The sequence below is a fragment of the Myotis lucifugus genome, unplaced genomic scaffold, assembly GCF_000147115.1.
Source record: "Myotis lucifugus unplaced genomic scaffold, Myoluc2.0 scaffold_1, whole genome shotgun sequence".
Taxonomy (NCBI): domain Eukaryota; kingdom Metazoa; phylum Chordata; class Mammalia; order Chiroptera; family Vespertilionidae; genus Myotis; species Myotis lucifugus.
In genome coordinates this window covers 35,180,926-35,196,883 of record NW_005871049.1, presented here as the reverse complement: position 1 = coordinate 35,196,883, position 15,958 = coordinate 35,180,926, and the positions used below count along the sequence as shown (strand labels likewise).

At 39.0% G+C, this 15,958-nt stretch overlaps 1 protein-coding gene across 5 annotated transcripts in view; it reads left to right on the top strand.

Moving 5' to 3' along the window:
* The first annotated feature begins 1,212 nt into the window (after positions 1 to 1,212).
* Positions 1,213 to 15,958, top strand: part of HPGD (15-hydroxyprostaglandin dehydrogenase) — a 32,093-nt gene continuing 17,347 nt past the window's right edge. Inside the window, exons 1-4 of one of the 5 annotated variants that reach the window (XM_023755755.1) lie at positions 1,213 to 1,722; positions 2,051 to 2,174; positions 5,540 to 5,646; positions 13,450 to 13,546. In XM_023755755.1, coding sequence (XP_023611523.1) covers positions 1,630 to 1,722; positions 2,051 to 2,174; positions 5,540 to 5,646; positions 13,450 to 13,546 — 421 coding nt within the window. In that variant the 5' untranslated portion in view covers positions 1,213 to 1,629. Of the gene's footprint in view, positions 1,723 to 1,751; positions 2,175 to 5,539; positions 5,647 to 13,436; positions 13,547 to 15,958 lie in introns of those variants that run through there. The other 4 variants (XM_006081902.3, XM_023755745.1, XM_006081905.3 and 1 more) reach the window with 4 other exon arrangements.

Here is a 15,958-nt window from a genome sequence, read left to right as displayed (position 1 = left end):
CATGTGCTAGAGGTGTTGAGCTTTGTTTGTTTCCTCTTATTTTTGTCCGCTGGTGTTCTCTTTCAATCTGATACCTCAACTTACTCTTCACATTACAATTTAATTATCATGATAGAATATAAATATCTCTCTCCTTGTCTTAATTTCTCAATATTTTTTCAAGACCCATTTTCTTCTTTTTTTAAAAAAGAAATATATTTTCATTGATTTCAAAAAGAAAGGAAAAGGAGGAGAGAGTTAGAAACATCAACAATGAGAGAGAATCATTGATCAGATGCCTCCCTCAACAGGGGCACATGCCCTGACTGGGAAATTGAACCCATGATCTCTTGGTTCCTAAGTTGAAGCTCAACCACTGAGCCACACGGGGCTGGGCAAGACCCGTTTTCAAAGTAACTTTGAGGACCTGCTTCAGTGGCTTGCTGACAGCATACATCTCTCTTACACAGCATCCCCAGGCAGGCTTCCCTACTGAGCCAGTTGCCTTCCTCCTGTGTCCTGTAAGCAGCAAAAAAAAGTACACAAAGGTCACCTCCCCAGCTCTTAGATTTCCTTGTTCAGGAAAATAAATGCCAATAAATGCCAACGGGTATTAAGCTTACAGAAAATAAAATTGAAGCCTGAGGGTGAAAACATGAAAAAAAGGGAGACAAAGAAAAAAAAGAAAAAAGTGACTGGATCATCAGTATAGCCCTGGCTGAGTGCATCTCAGCACACAGCTCCCACTCAAGTTCCTGGAGGACAGGGAACCTCCGTCCCGCACGGAACTCCGAGCTCTGAAGCAAGTATGATTCAACGGGTAAGTATTCCATTGAACCCACAATTCACCAGGCTGACAGCGACCTGGAAGTCCCGTGCAAGTGAACGATGCACATTCTTGCGGGGCGCTCTCAAGATGACAGGCAGCCTATCCTGATCTGTAACAAAAGTGCCAACAGGGTTCTTAAAGAACCAGCCGTGAAAATGACAGATTCAAGTTTGCCAAAAACACAACGAAAGTGAAAAACAGTGGTGTTACTTAACTCGGCTCCCCCCATTCCCACTCCGAAGGCTGTGAGCTCAAAATTCAGACAAAAAAGTAGACTGGGACAAAAGAGCAACATCCTTAAACTTTTGCTTTGTTTGCCTTTTTCTTTCTTTTTTCGGGGAGGGGAGTGGAAGGGGAGGATTTTTTTAATTTATTTTTTCAATGACAGTTGACATCCAATATTATGTTGTATTCATTTCAGGCGTACAGCATAGTGGTTGACAATCATCTGCTTTACAAAGTGTCTCCCCCTCTCCCCGCTATCTCCAGTCCCCACCTGGCACCATACATCCTTTTCACAATAGGAGCGATTGGAGGGCAATCCTTTTCAGAAATAACCTTTCTGCTTTCCCTGTCCGCTCGCGGCCAGCAGCGCAACCAGAGGTGGAGGGAAGGCTGTGACCTGGGTTCAGCGGAGAGTCAGGAAGGCAAAGATCGCGCACAGCGCTCCAGGGCAAGGTGACACAGCCCTGGGTGCCCTGGCGCTGGCTTGACAGTTTCCTCCCCGCCCACTCGCAGGAGGGCGCCGGGCCTGGGTGCAGGCGCGCGCCCGGGAACATAAAAGCTGCGGAGGCGCGGAGACGCCGAGCAGCGGCCGCACCATGCACGTGAACGGCAAAGTGGCGCTGGTGACCGGCGCGGCGCAGGGCATCGGCAGGGCTGTGGCCGAGGCGCTGCTGCACAAGGGCGCCAAGGTAAGAGCGGCGCCTGGCCGCGGAAACCTTCTCTGCGAGCCCGGAGACTCCCCTCCCACCCCTCCACCATCCCGCCTGCCCAGCCCAGGGGGTCCCAGGGGTGGGGGATCGGGACGTTGCGCCCCCACGTGCCCACCGCGCCACTTCCCAAAGCTGCCGAGGCTGACGCCCTGGAGTAGACCCCCAAAGCGGCTGGGAGAAAACCCGACCTTGGATCGCTGAGGGTCAGGTCCCCCCGGGGAGCGTCCTGTTGTTTATTTACTGTTCGTCTGCTGCGCGTCTAGTTCTCGAGCTGCGCGGGACCTGGGCTCCTCTTCTTTCCCCGCAGGTAGCCCTGGTGGATTGGAGCTATGAAGCAGGTATCGAGTGTAAAGCTGCTCTGGATGAGCAGTTTGAACCCCAGAAAACTCTATTCATCCATTGCGATGTGTCCGACCAGGAAAAACTGAGAGGTAAGCGAGGAGATCTGCTCAGCGACGAGGGACGCTCCTTGAACAAGCAATAACCTGAAGGCAGCCCGTGCCAGAGAGTCAGCTTGGGGCAGGCAGCTGGAGAGCAGCTACCGCTAAGCCCGAGGAGGGAGCTTGGAGTGTTGTGCTTCCTACTGACATCCCAATAGCCGCAAAAAACGAAGAGGGAGGGAGGGAGCCCAGCCCTGAGAAATCCTTTTATTTTAGTCGGTTTGGCAGCGCATAATGCAATCAAAATTCCTCGGTGTCTTCAAAGACAGTGCTGCTAACAGTAATTATGAAATGATTGAAACTGCAGATGGAACCTGGAAAGTTAAACAGAAGCTAAGGGACTGGGGCAAGCAACAACTTCTCCCAGAAAGCTGGAAGACACAGAGCCCAATGACAATGAAATTGGCAGTGTTTCTCTTTTAAAAAAGTACTAGAGTGCAAGGTCGAGGGTCATCAGCACAGACATGCTAGATGCTGTTAACCACGTGTTCTCTTTGGTTTTTCCCCTCTGAGATAGTAGTTTAAAAATAATAATAGCTGCGCTACAGTGTGAGGATGGCAGAAGAAAAGTTTCTATCAGACTTTCCTCAAAGTTTTCCTGTTTCCGTCTAGTCACTTGAAATAGAACAATCCACTTGTGAAATATCAGGGGCAATATTGGTATATAAACGGATTTGGTCATATAGAGGTCCAACAGATATGCATGAAAAAAATTTTTTTCAGGAGAAAAAAATAGAAAAATAAATATTTGTATCTCACAAAGTTTTATTGAAAGACTGGGTAAATTGTTGGGCACATCTTTTATCAAGGGAGAAAAAAAACTTTCATAAAAGTCACTCAGGCCCTAGCGGGTTTGGCTCAGTGGATAGAGTGTCGGCCTGTGGACTGAAGGGTCTCGGGTTCGATTCTGGATTCAACTCTGGTCAAGGGCACATGCCTGGTTGACTCGATTCCCAGTGGGGGGCGTGCAGGATTCTCTCACATCATTGATGTTTCTATCTCTCTCTCCTTCTCCCTTCCTCTCTGAAGTCAATAAAAATATATTTTTTAAAAGTCACTGCTACTCCTGCTCTTAAAGAAACACTGAAGTATGACTTTCTTTGAAAATGTTGGGATATTCTGTAAGAAATTAGAAATAGAATAGCATGTTAGAAAGGAGTGTTCCCCTACAGTTAAGGGAAGTTGTTTTAAAGGAAGATATGTAATTAAAATCTGAAAATGCTCATAAAGATCTATAATATGGATGACAAGCATGAGCAGAAGAGAGCTATAAACACGGTGCTGATGGAACATATTTTGCCAGAGGATAAAGGTTTGTTGATTGCACATGACATTTTGGATCAAGAATAGAGGCATGTCAAATCTCAAAATCCATGCAGGATGGAATAATCCATGGTATAGATCATCTGGAAGCTATTTCTGTCTGAATTTGTGTAGTTTCACATGTGACATTTAACCTTCATTGTTTTTGCTTTTCTGTATTTGAAATTAGTACCTTGGCTGTAAACACATTCCTTAAGGATAAGTGATTGTGGAGGAGGAAACTCAGACACATAATGAGTGACCAGGAGGAGGCATGTGGTCATGAGAAAGCCACGTGTTGTCTGGACATCAGCACGTATTTGCACTTCAGGAAAACACGGCATTGACTCTTCCAGTTTCAGGATGTAGTGCTGCCTATAACTTTTCAAATGGTTTAGACATGTGGCCAAGGGAGACTTCATTGAAACCATAAAATACAGAGGTGAAAATGTTCTTGGAGAAGAACAAGACAGAACTCATTTTATAAATGAAGAAATGCAACCCGGTGGTGGTGGTGATGGGGGGAGTAGGTAAATTATAAAGAGAACCACAGCCTATAAACATCACCAAGAGCTAGATTGTAAATTGCTTGGGCCCAACATTTAGGGGCATGTCAGAAAGAAGATGGTATATTATACATTGGTAAGGGCAGAATATAAGAAATGCAGTGGAGACCAAAATGAGAAAAAATTAAAGAACTAATTAGATGTATATATTTTTTGTTTGTTTTATGATAACTCTATAGACAGTTGATTTATTTTGAAAAAATTCAGTACATTATTAAAGAGTATCAATACATCTTAGGATTTTAATTTATTAATTCTCTTCATATAAAACATTGGACACTTTATACATTAGCTCAAACGATGGCTAATAGACATACATATTTAACAACCTAATTTCCTATAAGGTGGATGTGGAGTTCTGAAGAGAACATTCTTAGGATGGAATGCAAAAATAAATGAATAAAAAGAAAGGTTCTTAATTTTTTTCTACTAGAGGATCTTTCCTAGAATCAATTTGAGATCTTGAGAATTATTGTAAAAATTCCATGAAAAAGGAAACCGGTTTTTCTTGTTGTTTTCCATTCCAGTATGGTAAAGGGTACTGGAAAGGGCACATATTAAAAAATGTTGCCACTATTTTTGACAATTAAGTTGCATAAGGAATTATCTTTTGGGGAACTCAATATGCCTGGTGGTTGTTAACAATTCTATGATTTTACTTGGATGTACTTTTTTTCAAGAAATTCATAAGTTGGCCCCAAGACCTGAGAACATATATTGTCATTTGGAAGAGCAAACACAATTGTTATTTATAGTCTCAAGTAATAGAACTAGAACCAATGCTACAAGGCCTCAGGAAACAGTTTAAATCATTAGCACTATGTAAAAGTCAACTCTGAGAAATGTGTTTCTCACACACAAGTAGAAAAACCTAGTATGAACTGGCTAAGGAGGGTTTGTAAAAACTGGATATGTAGTTGGACTATGGAATGAGTGACCTTCAGGCTTCAGAATCTATGCAAACTATACCTTGTTTAAACACAGTGGAGGTTGTGTGTGTGTGTGTGTGTGTGTGTGTGTGTGTTTTAAAAAATATATATTTTATTGATTTCAGAAAGGAAGGGAGAGAGAGAGATAGAAACATCTATGATAAGAGAGAATAATTAATTGGCTGCCTCCTGCACGTCCTACACGGAGTATCGAGTCCACAACCCGGGCATGTGCACTGACTGGGAATTGAACCTGAGACCTCCTGGTTCATAGATTGATGCTCAATCACTGAACTACACTAGCTGGGAAAAAATAAGGTTCTTGATTCAGTAGGTCTGTGGTGGTCATAGATTCTGCCTTTCTAATAAGTTCTCAGGTGATGCTGACTGATGCAGCTGATTCGCAAGCCACATTGAGGAGCAAGGCATTGAGTCACTAAGAGTGTAATGTTCGCTATCAGGGTGGATACATAAAAATGCATGCCATGGTGTAGGATATGACTTACATGTATATATGGAAAAAAAGAACATATCTGTAATGTCTCTTTTTTGATATTAGATACTTTCAGGAAAGTTGTAGACTACTTTGGAAAACTGGACATTCTGGTCAATAATGCTGGAGTGAATAATGAGAAAAACTGGGAAAAAATGCTGCAAATTAACTTGGTAAGCCATCTTAGCCATGCTAATTGCCTAAAAGTGTTTAATAATGTGATTTTTCAAGAAAAATTGTTCTTATATTCACAGAAACAATACAATGACTACAGAAAGTTAGAAAAAGCATTTCCTTTTATAAGTAGGAAGATATTTGAGATTTTTAATTATTAAAATATGTCTTAAAATAATAAAAGAAAATATGAAAAGGAACATAATTTATTGCATAACTTAGGAGTTGGCAGACTATGGCCCACAGACTACACTAGCCTGCCACCTGTTTTTGTATGACCTGCAAGCTAAAAATAGCTTTTACATTTTTAAGTGGTTGAAAAAAGTGAACAGAAATGTAAAAAAAAAAGACAGCTATAGTCATTCATTTACAAACTAGAGGCCCGAGATTCGTGCAGTGGGGGGGGGGTGTAGGGGGGTTTCTCAGCCCAGCCTGCACCCTCTCGCAGTCCGGGACCCCTCGAGGGATGTCTGACAACCGGCTTAGGGGGATCAGGCCTAAGCCGGCAGTCAGACATCCCTTTTGCAATCCAGGGCTCTTGCAGTCCAGGACCCCTCACTCCTTACTGCCTGCCTGCAGCGGAGGCAGGAGAGGCTCCCGCCACTGCCGCTGTGCTCACCAGCCTTGACCCCAGCTTCTGGCTGAGCGGTGCTCCCCTGTGGGAGCATACTGACCACCAGGACGCAGCTCCTGCATTGAGCATCTGTCCCCTGGTGGTCAGTGTGCATCATAGCAACAGGTTGTTCCTCCATTTGGTCGATTTGCATATTATTATATGGGAGGATTATCTCTGGCTATTTTCATGCTACAGTAGCAGAATTGAGTAGTTGTGACAAAGGCCTATGATATGTGATGTCTAAAAAATTTACTATCCTGCCCTTTACAGAAAAAAATTGCCAGCCATGACTTAACTTATTTATTTAAAAATAAATCTTAATTTAATTCCAGGAATATTACAGAAAACAAGGCCAGTGATTTTTGGACTTTGTAGTTACTAAGAATTTTATCCTGAAAGCTAGTGTGTGTATGTATACATGTGTTTGTTTGTGCACGTAGTATAGTGTGTAAGTTTTACAAAGTTTGGTGATTCTTTCGCTTTTACTTAAATTATAAGAATGTAAAATTAGGAAGTAAAATTTCCGTTGCATCCATTGTATCACACATTTGGTGGTTATTCCATTTATATACACACCTGACATAAGATATTGGGGTTTAGTAAAACCCAAACCTTAGCTAAGGAAAATATCCCAGCCGAGCTGTGCATGAGGCCACCCTGGCCTTGCTAAGGTCACTCTCACTTGCCAAGTGGGTATGGGTAAAGTACAGGGAGTGGCCCCTACTTCATGATATCCAACTAGGAGATTATAAACTCCTCCAAAAAAGGAACTGTGTTATGTTCTTTATATTCCTCTCTCAGTCATCAGCCCAATATCTTGAAAATAGTGCTTGGACAATAAATGTTTGACTTGAATCAAACATTCCCAGAAGTAATTACTTAATTGTATTAATAATTTGATGGGTGTAATGAGAATTATACTAATTCACAAAAGAGCTGAATCTATAAGCATCGCTTTGATAAGGGTACAAAGTTGCTCCCCAAATTTAATAGATGCCTAAACTCCTTTAAATGAAAACAAAAGCTTCCATTTAAAAGTACAAACACCCTCCTTGAAGTCCTTTTTAAAATTTGTCTCGTGTTCTTGGATATCATTATATTCAAAATAATTTTAAGACATATGTGTCAAATTTCCTCCAAAGTCTTTCTGGTGTGTGTGTGTGTGTGTGTGTGTGTGTGTGTGTGTGTGTTTAAAGAAACCTAACAACTGCTTTTCCTGAATTAAGACAATTCTATGATTTTTCTTCTACTTTAAACTAGTAATGTAAGTAAAATAAAATGAAATATTTTCTAATTGTGAAACATGCTTATATCTCTCAGCTAAATAATACTTTGTCATGGCTTATCAATGTTTAATACACCATTGAGTTTGCTTAGTTATACCAAATTTGATTTTGTATTTATGTCTCTACTTATACATGATTGTAGCTTATAATTTTATTTTCTTACAATATTTCTATTTTGTTTGAGTGGCAATTATTCCTTTGCTGACTTTTATCTCCTCAATCTGTCAGTTTTTGAACAGAATGAAATCATATCTCAAAGGACAGATGTTAATCTGCCTGCCTTTTTCAGTAATTCTGTTAGTTTGGACTTCATATTATAAACCTATAATATTTGGAGCATAAATTGCTAGTGGTTATAAATTATTGATCTTTTATTTTATTTTCAAGTTGTATATCCCTTTGCAACCTATGATGTTTTGATCCATTCCATATTTCCATATATGAAATCAGTCATTTACCTAGATATACCATTTTCTATTAAATTACTTTAAAAATATAAGTAACATTTTATGTTAAATTTGTCTCTTGCTGACAGTATAATATGAGATCTTACTTTTTAAATCCCATCTGAGAACATCTGCTTTTTTATATTTGTGAATTTAAGCCACTTATATTTATTTTTACTTTTTGTAAAATGTATTTTTATTGATTTCAGAGAAGAAGGGAGAGGGAGAGAGAGATAGAAACATCAATGCTGAGAGAGAATCATTGATTGGCTGCCTCATGCACACCCCACAATGGGGATCCAGCTTGCAACCCAGGCATGTGCCCTTGGCCAGAATTGAACCCGGGACCTTTCAGACCACAGGCCGACACTCTGCCCACTGAGCCAAACCAGCTAGGGCTATTTTTACTTTTTTATTAAGATTTATTCTTCCATTTTACTTCATATTTTATATTTACTCACTTTCCTTTTTGTTTTTGTTCTTTTTCTACTTCCCTCTTAAATTCCATTGGATAGCTCTATTTCTCCTGCTGGTAAGAAAACTGTATGTCTTATATTTAATCTTTAGTGGTTACCCTGACTTATTATGAATTATATTTCATTATATTTTTGGTTGAAAGATAAAACAAAAAAAGATAATACAACCAATTGAGAGCTTCATGAATTTTTAAGAATATATTCTTATGAACTTATGCTACTCTCCAGAACCACATAGTGACAAGAATTTTTTGTGTTTTGTTTTTTTTTGCTTCGAGCTAACCTAGTGAAAAGCACAAATCATGCTGCAGCAGCTTTCTCCCTTTAGCAAAACTGTTTGATATTTCTAACAGTTTCATCAGTAATACATAGCTACAGATGTATAGATAAAGGTCACTAGGGTATAAAGTTTCTATAGTCAATGTATTCATAATGGACACCTACTGTGTCTTACCTCTGAGAAAACAAATGTCAGAAACGTGTGCAAGGATATAAGAAACATGGAAATAGTAAAGAGATTGTCACAAAGGATTCGAATTATCTGTTTTCATCTAGCTGAGAGAGCATGTTTGCTTGAACATAGCCTAGGTGAATAAACATCTTCTCCAAGCTTGGAAGTTTCCTAAACTATCTGATAATAGGAAATTCTGGAAGACCAAGGGCATGTTATTTGACTCCTTTAGTTACAATTCACTCTCCTGGATTCTTCTGCATTGAAATTTAGCTGGCCTTTGTTTTTCTTTGGACTCTTCTGACATAAGCCACTCCTTAGTTTAACACCAGGGGCTGAAGACATTTGTTTAATCTTACATAGAACAAGATATAACCTTTGTTACCCATATGTAACTACAAACATGTTACTGCCCCCACCTACTTAAGACACCCATTGCAAGAGTAGTTTAGAATTTGACCAATCATGGTCCTTCCAACTTGATTATCTCTGTTAGTATAATGCAAATATTTGCGTGTGGTTAATATAATAATATTTTAGATATTGTTCTGAATGTAATTTGCCTCACACAATTCTGTGTGTTCTTCTTTCTGTACATTTTTCTATATTCTGTCCTTATAAGAAAGTAACCACTTAAAGAACCTTACTACATCTCTCCCTCTTCTGAAATCTCACACAACATATTTATATGATGTACCAATTTTAATTTTTTTATTATTTTATTTTATTTAAAAAATCTTTATTGTTGAAAGTATTACATATGTCCCCTTTTTCCCCTCATCAACCCCCTCCAGACCCCCCCCAGTCCCTCACCGCCCCATTGTCTGTGTCTATGGGTTATGCATATATTCATACAAGGTCTTTGGTTGATTGCCTCCTACCCACCCACCCTCCCCCACCTTCCCTCTGAGATTCCACACTCTGTCCCATGCTTCCATGTCTTGGATCCATTTTATTCATCAGTTTATCTTGTTGATTAGATTCCACATAAAAGTGAGATCATGTGATATTTGTCTTTCTCTGACTGACTTATTTCACTTAGCATGATACTCTCCAGGTCCCTCCATGTTGTCTCAAAGGGTAAAAGATTCTTCTTTTTTACTGCTGCATAGTATTCCATGGTATAGATGTACCACAACTTTTTTATCCACTCTTCTACTGATGAGCATTTGGTCTGTTTCCAGATCTTAGCTATTGTAAATTGTGTTGCTATGAACAGAGGGGTGCATACATTCTTTCTGATTGGTGTTTTGGATTTCTTTGATGTACCAATTTTTAAATTTTATTAAAATTATTATTTTTAGAATGATTTTGATACATGTGTAATTTATGCTAGTATGCTATAACATCTTCAAGGTAGAAAATTATTGTTTTGTGTTGGAGTAGATATTCAATTAATATTTATTGGATAAGCAAACTGTCATCCTATGATACTTTACATCCATGGATATTTAATTTGAATTTTAATGCAATGTTTGGATGATTTCCTTATATCTCAGTAATCCCAAACAGTATTATCTGTCCTTTCACCTTGACTCCTTACCAAACTTAATCCTTCCTTATCCTTTGATCTCACCACTCTTCCCACACAAGAGGAACAGTAAACCTCTTCCCAGTCTTTTGTTTCCATTCGGTTATTCTGTACTTCCTCCTTAGTCTGAAGCCAACCGCAGCAGCCTTCTGTATAGTTGCTCCAAGCTTACTGGGAATGTTCAAAAAGAACTATTTGCATAATTATCAAAGGTTAGCTTGGCAATTCGGCAGAGATAGATTTAACTTGCAATATTGATAAGGATGTTCTGTAATGTACTTATTGTACATTCTGAAGCTTTGATAAACCTAAAAAATTAATCCCCACACAAGTGGGATTTGTAATCTAATTTGGACATGTAACTAGCATATATTGAATCCCTTGGTATGTTTAAATAAAAATGAAACAAAATAGATGGCTACAGCTGGTGATTTTCTTTTCAGAAATACAAGACTTGAACTTGGAAAGGGTATACATTTAGAATTAGTTAAAACTACATTTCAGTCCTGAATTTGGAATTTGTGAACTTTTATTTCACTGATCTTGAATTTCCCGGTTTGTGAAAGAATAAAGATAGCCTCTAGCTTAAATGAGCCATGATTTGTATGACACATCCAGCACAGTGCTACTACAAAGTATTCACTCAATAAATTGCCTTTCTTCTCCAAAGTATAAAAATCTACATTTTTTTCCTTTCTCACTGTCTCATTTCTATGTGAGTTGGGTTCCTCTCTCCTACTCTACCTCAAAATGAAGAGTTGAAGAAATGGATAGAAATATTGTTGTCAAATGTACTCCCTTTTCTTGCTTACCAAGATGTTGATTACCAATTAAATTAGTAACTACTTTCTATTATTACTACTCTGTAATATCTAAAGATCCAGTTGAACTATTATCATAGTTAGGCAGAACTGGCTAAATTGTAAGTAATTTCTGCAAGGGGGAAGACAATATTTACCACCTAAACAAGCAAAACTGGAAAAATATTGACTATGAAAAAGGATTTCGGGGGGAAAAAAAGAAAGATCATATATATTACTATATTTCTTGAGAACTGGACTGGAGAAAAGACAAGAACCTGAAAGGCAAAGCATTAGACCTTGTCATATAGATTTAGTCCAAGAGTGTTTCCATTTGAAAAGCTACTCAGTTCATATCCTGACAATGGATGGGAAAATTACCCTTTGTGCTCCTCCTCCACCAAGGACGTGGGAATCAATCTTGCTTAAAAAAAAATACAATAAAGCTTACACATTCCAAACTTTTCTAGCTGGTTGCATCTCGTAGATGTTGAAAACACAAACGTAGGGTGTCAGCAGAGTGTAAATACCTGAGAAAAAGCATAGTGCCAATATGCATAAACGGAAATTCTGTTCGGACATGCTGGAGACTTGGGCAAAAGCGAGCAGCATCTAACTAACTGCAGTCATTTCAGCCATCCACAGGTTTTCCTTCTTATATAAACCATTCATGTTCTGTGTTTCCATTTTAAAGGGAATCGTGTGGAGATTTTACTCATTATCCCTAAGCCTACTTAATATCAAACTGACACATGGCTTAAGTGAATAAAATCTTCAATTTACTTTTTTGTTCTAAACTCCTGTTAGGTAGAGAGAGGCAACTCTGAACACTTTTCAAAAAACTCCCAAAGGACTTTTTTAAATTAAAAGAAGGTAAACAGTACTGTGTGCCCTCAGTTCCAGACTCATTATTGCATCATTTTCTTTGCAGTATTATAAGGAATGAAAAAGGTAGGCATTAAGATGCCAAAAGAAAATTTCCACCTTTTAGAAATCTGAGTTGGAAGGCAGAGAAGTTCTTAAAAGGGAAAATAGGATTTCAAATATAAGTTTCACATCACAAATTGCTTTGAGTAGTGGTGAACTCTTCAATATTAGAATAAAACAGAAAGGGTATCTACCGATGGCAATGAGCAGTGAAGCAGAGTAAACCAGCAAAAGCACACTTGTACGCTGCGATGAACACAATTAAGTGACAGACATTACTGAAGACTGTGTGTCCCAAGTAACAAAATCTCCCATTCAAACTGGGTAAAGGTTATGTGACCTCACACAACAGGGTTGTAGCGTCAGGACTGTTGGATGTTGCATTTCAGGATCCAGTTTCTTATCTACTCTTCCACCTGCCATCCTTTATTCTAGTTTCATTATGAGGATGCTCGCCATCGCATCTATAGAAAGCAATGGAAAGGGAGTAATATAATCATTTCTTTCTGGTTTTCTTAAAAGTATCAAAAATTTTTCTATGAGCATCTTCTACCACCCTTCCCCAACCCAGCTCCTTCACTCCCCTCCAGCCGGCTGCCCCTCAGGTCTTACTGGCCAGAAATGGGTCACATGCCATCTCCTAAACCAGTCTCTGGCAAGGAGAATGAGATTTCCATGCCTGAATTAGATTAATCAGTGTCTGCACTAAAGCTGGGAGATCACCTTCCTCTGTATTACCTGGGGGAAAAGTAGATACAATGCAAATTAGAGTTTTTGTTTTCGTAGATCTTGTGATATATAATAGTGGAAATTAAGGGAATCTACTATCATATACTGCAAGATCCAAGGGAATTAAACAGAGCAGATGAATGCAGACTCCCCGAGCATGAGGACCATATGCTTCTAATAAGGGTAAATGAATTTTGTATCCAATCTTTAGAAAAGAAAAAGAATATATAGAATTCTTGATGATGCTGAACATTGAGGTAATGTTGACAAAACACCATAGGGTTACAATCTTTATCATAAACTCTCAGATTGGGCAACTAAGTGAAGTTTTGCAGAGATGTGATAAGCTCCACAACTTTACACAAACCAAAGAGAATCCAAGTCAATGACTAGCTTTTTTTTTTTTTAAAGCCATTTCAAAACCCTTCATCGATAACAGTTGTTGAACTCTGCCTGGAATAGTAATAAATATATTGGTGTATGATTATATGACAGAGTGTAATGTCTGCGTTGCTTTTCCCATTCATGCCCTTGGGTTAGGTTTCTGTCATCAGTGGAACCTATCTTGGTTTGGATTACATGAGTAAGCAAAATGGAGGTGAAGGCGGCATCATTATCAATATGTCATCTTTGGCAGGTAAGGACACTTGTTTTGATAATAATAATTTCTTATTGGTGATTTGGACCACAGAAGTAAATCTTCAAAGTATATTTATTATCATCTCGGGTTTGAAATTGAAACTTTGTTTAATTTTTGTTTGTTTTATTAATGGCTCTATGGAATTTTCTATTGCATATCAAACATTTGAACTGTATGTTTACTTCTATTATTTTAAATTGTGACTTCTTAAGTTATCTTACTGAAGTACTCTTTAAACACACACACACACACACACGTATATTTTCCCAGGGTTACTGTATTTCAATGGCTATTGTGAGATTCCTGATCAATAATACATGTGAAAGCACCTTTGGCAAAGTGAAAAGTACAAAGAGAAGTTAAGGTACCTCTATGTGATTTTAATAAGAACATGGAGTTTTAAAATATGGCAGAAGTAGTGGTTGGGATATGCTGTCGGGAGGCCAAACTTTACCTCTCCTTTCTTAGGGTCTCTAGCTAGGCATGAGAATTAAGCTGACATGAAATAGATTCACTGGAGAAAAACATACAGATTTTTACAGGTACATGGGAACGTCCAATGGAAAATGAAGACCCAAAGAAGTGGCTAGTCCTAAGTGTTTATAAACGAGGTTGAACAAAGGGAATCAATTGTGGAAATGTAACTAAAGTATACAGGAAGGCTACAGGAAGATAAGAGTTATTTTCTTTTAACAAGGTCTGCTTGTACAGATTTCTCTTGGCCTTGATTCCTGGTATCTGGTGATAAAAATGTTTCTTTCTTCCTTGTTTAGACAGGACATTTTTACATTGGATTTTTAACTCCTGCCTTCTGGAAGAAAGAGGAGGTCCAAGTGCCTTTCTTGCACCTGTTGTTTTTCAAGTCTTTTAACCTCAACATAATCCTTATGCCAAAGTGGCATACTTGGGGGTGGCCTAGTCTGCCACCCTTCAATGCTAATCTGCTATAATAAATGGACTTAATAAATTACTATCCACATAGTGGCCTAAATATAGAATACTCAGCCCAGGGTGAGGTTCTTGTTGCAGGGAACCTCTGCAGTATGCAGTCATTTGGAAAACAAGGCTGGCAGAAGCTCTGTCTTCACTATGGAGCCTTCAAGGTTACTGTGGCATTGGTGGACTCCTCTCCAATAGAATGAGAACACTGAGGAGGTGTAGCTGCTCTTTTGGACCCCCCCTCCCCCCTTCTCCTTCCCCCCTCCCCACCCAGTGATGGCAAACTTCACTTTTGCTCACATTCCGGTCTGGATTTGCTCTCACGGCTCATCTGACTACAAGAGAGTCTGGGAAATGCAGTCTAGCTGTGTGCCTGAGGAAGAGGAGATTCCAGTAGACAGTTAATAGTCTCTATCACCACGTGCAATCCAAACTGCTTTACTCAGGGCAGTAGGATTTACTATCAGCTGGTATCATGTTACTCAAACGTAGCTATCAACCATCAGCAGGAACTTTTGGAGCTACTTAGCCAGATCCCTTACTTTGAAAGTTCTAGAAAAGAAATGAATGGTTATTAACTAGTTCAAGGGATATTATGAATTTTTAGAAGTATGACCAATAGTGACAGCAAGTCTAAACTATTCATGTCCGCAAATAGTGAGACTTTCTTAAATTATCTGGTTGGTTTCCGTTCGTGTGGTCATTTCACAGTAGGTGCCCTCCGACCTTGTCCCCACCTCCCAGCTCCAATAATATCTGGGTAGCCAGGTTCGGAGGTACCGATGACCACACCTGTGTCTGATTGTCAGCATTTTCCTCATTCCTCTGGGAATAGATGGTCCTTAAACCACCAAAACCTGCCACCAGTGGAGACTTAGGGATCTCCTTTAGAAGGTCTCGTAAGGACAAAATGGCATCCTTAAAGTTATTATAGACCTAATTCTATAATTAGTTCAGGATAATCTGGCTGTTATTCCTAATATGACATCTACGAATTTCAATTCTAAGGCTAGATTAAGAGGTAAGAGCACGGGCAATATGTAAAATATTTGGCCTCAAAAATGACCAAATTTCAGTTTTTTGGGAGCCTGAAACCTTAAAGGTAAATTGTCAAGACTAAATCTACATGATTTAAAAATAAAGCCATAAGAAAGAAATACATGAATGATAGGAAAATTAACAAGAACTATTTAATTTTTATTTAAAATATAAATGTGAATAAACTTGGGTGGTGGTCAAGAGACAATTGCATGGACTCTCTCTCTGCAGCTGGGAGGGCTAGCAAAGCTTGAACCTGGAGGACTATCCAGGAAGCCCCTTGCCCTGTGTCACTGGAGGCACTGATGTCTTCTTAGGAAGGCTGGAAGGCCTCGGGTTGGATCAATTTAGGACTCTCTGGACCACATTCTGTACCATAGAGGAGGTTTCCTTCCCTAAAGACCATAGATAGAGAAATGCAATGTAATACTG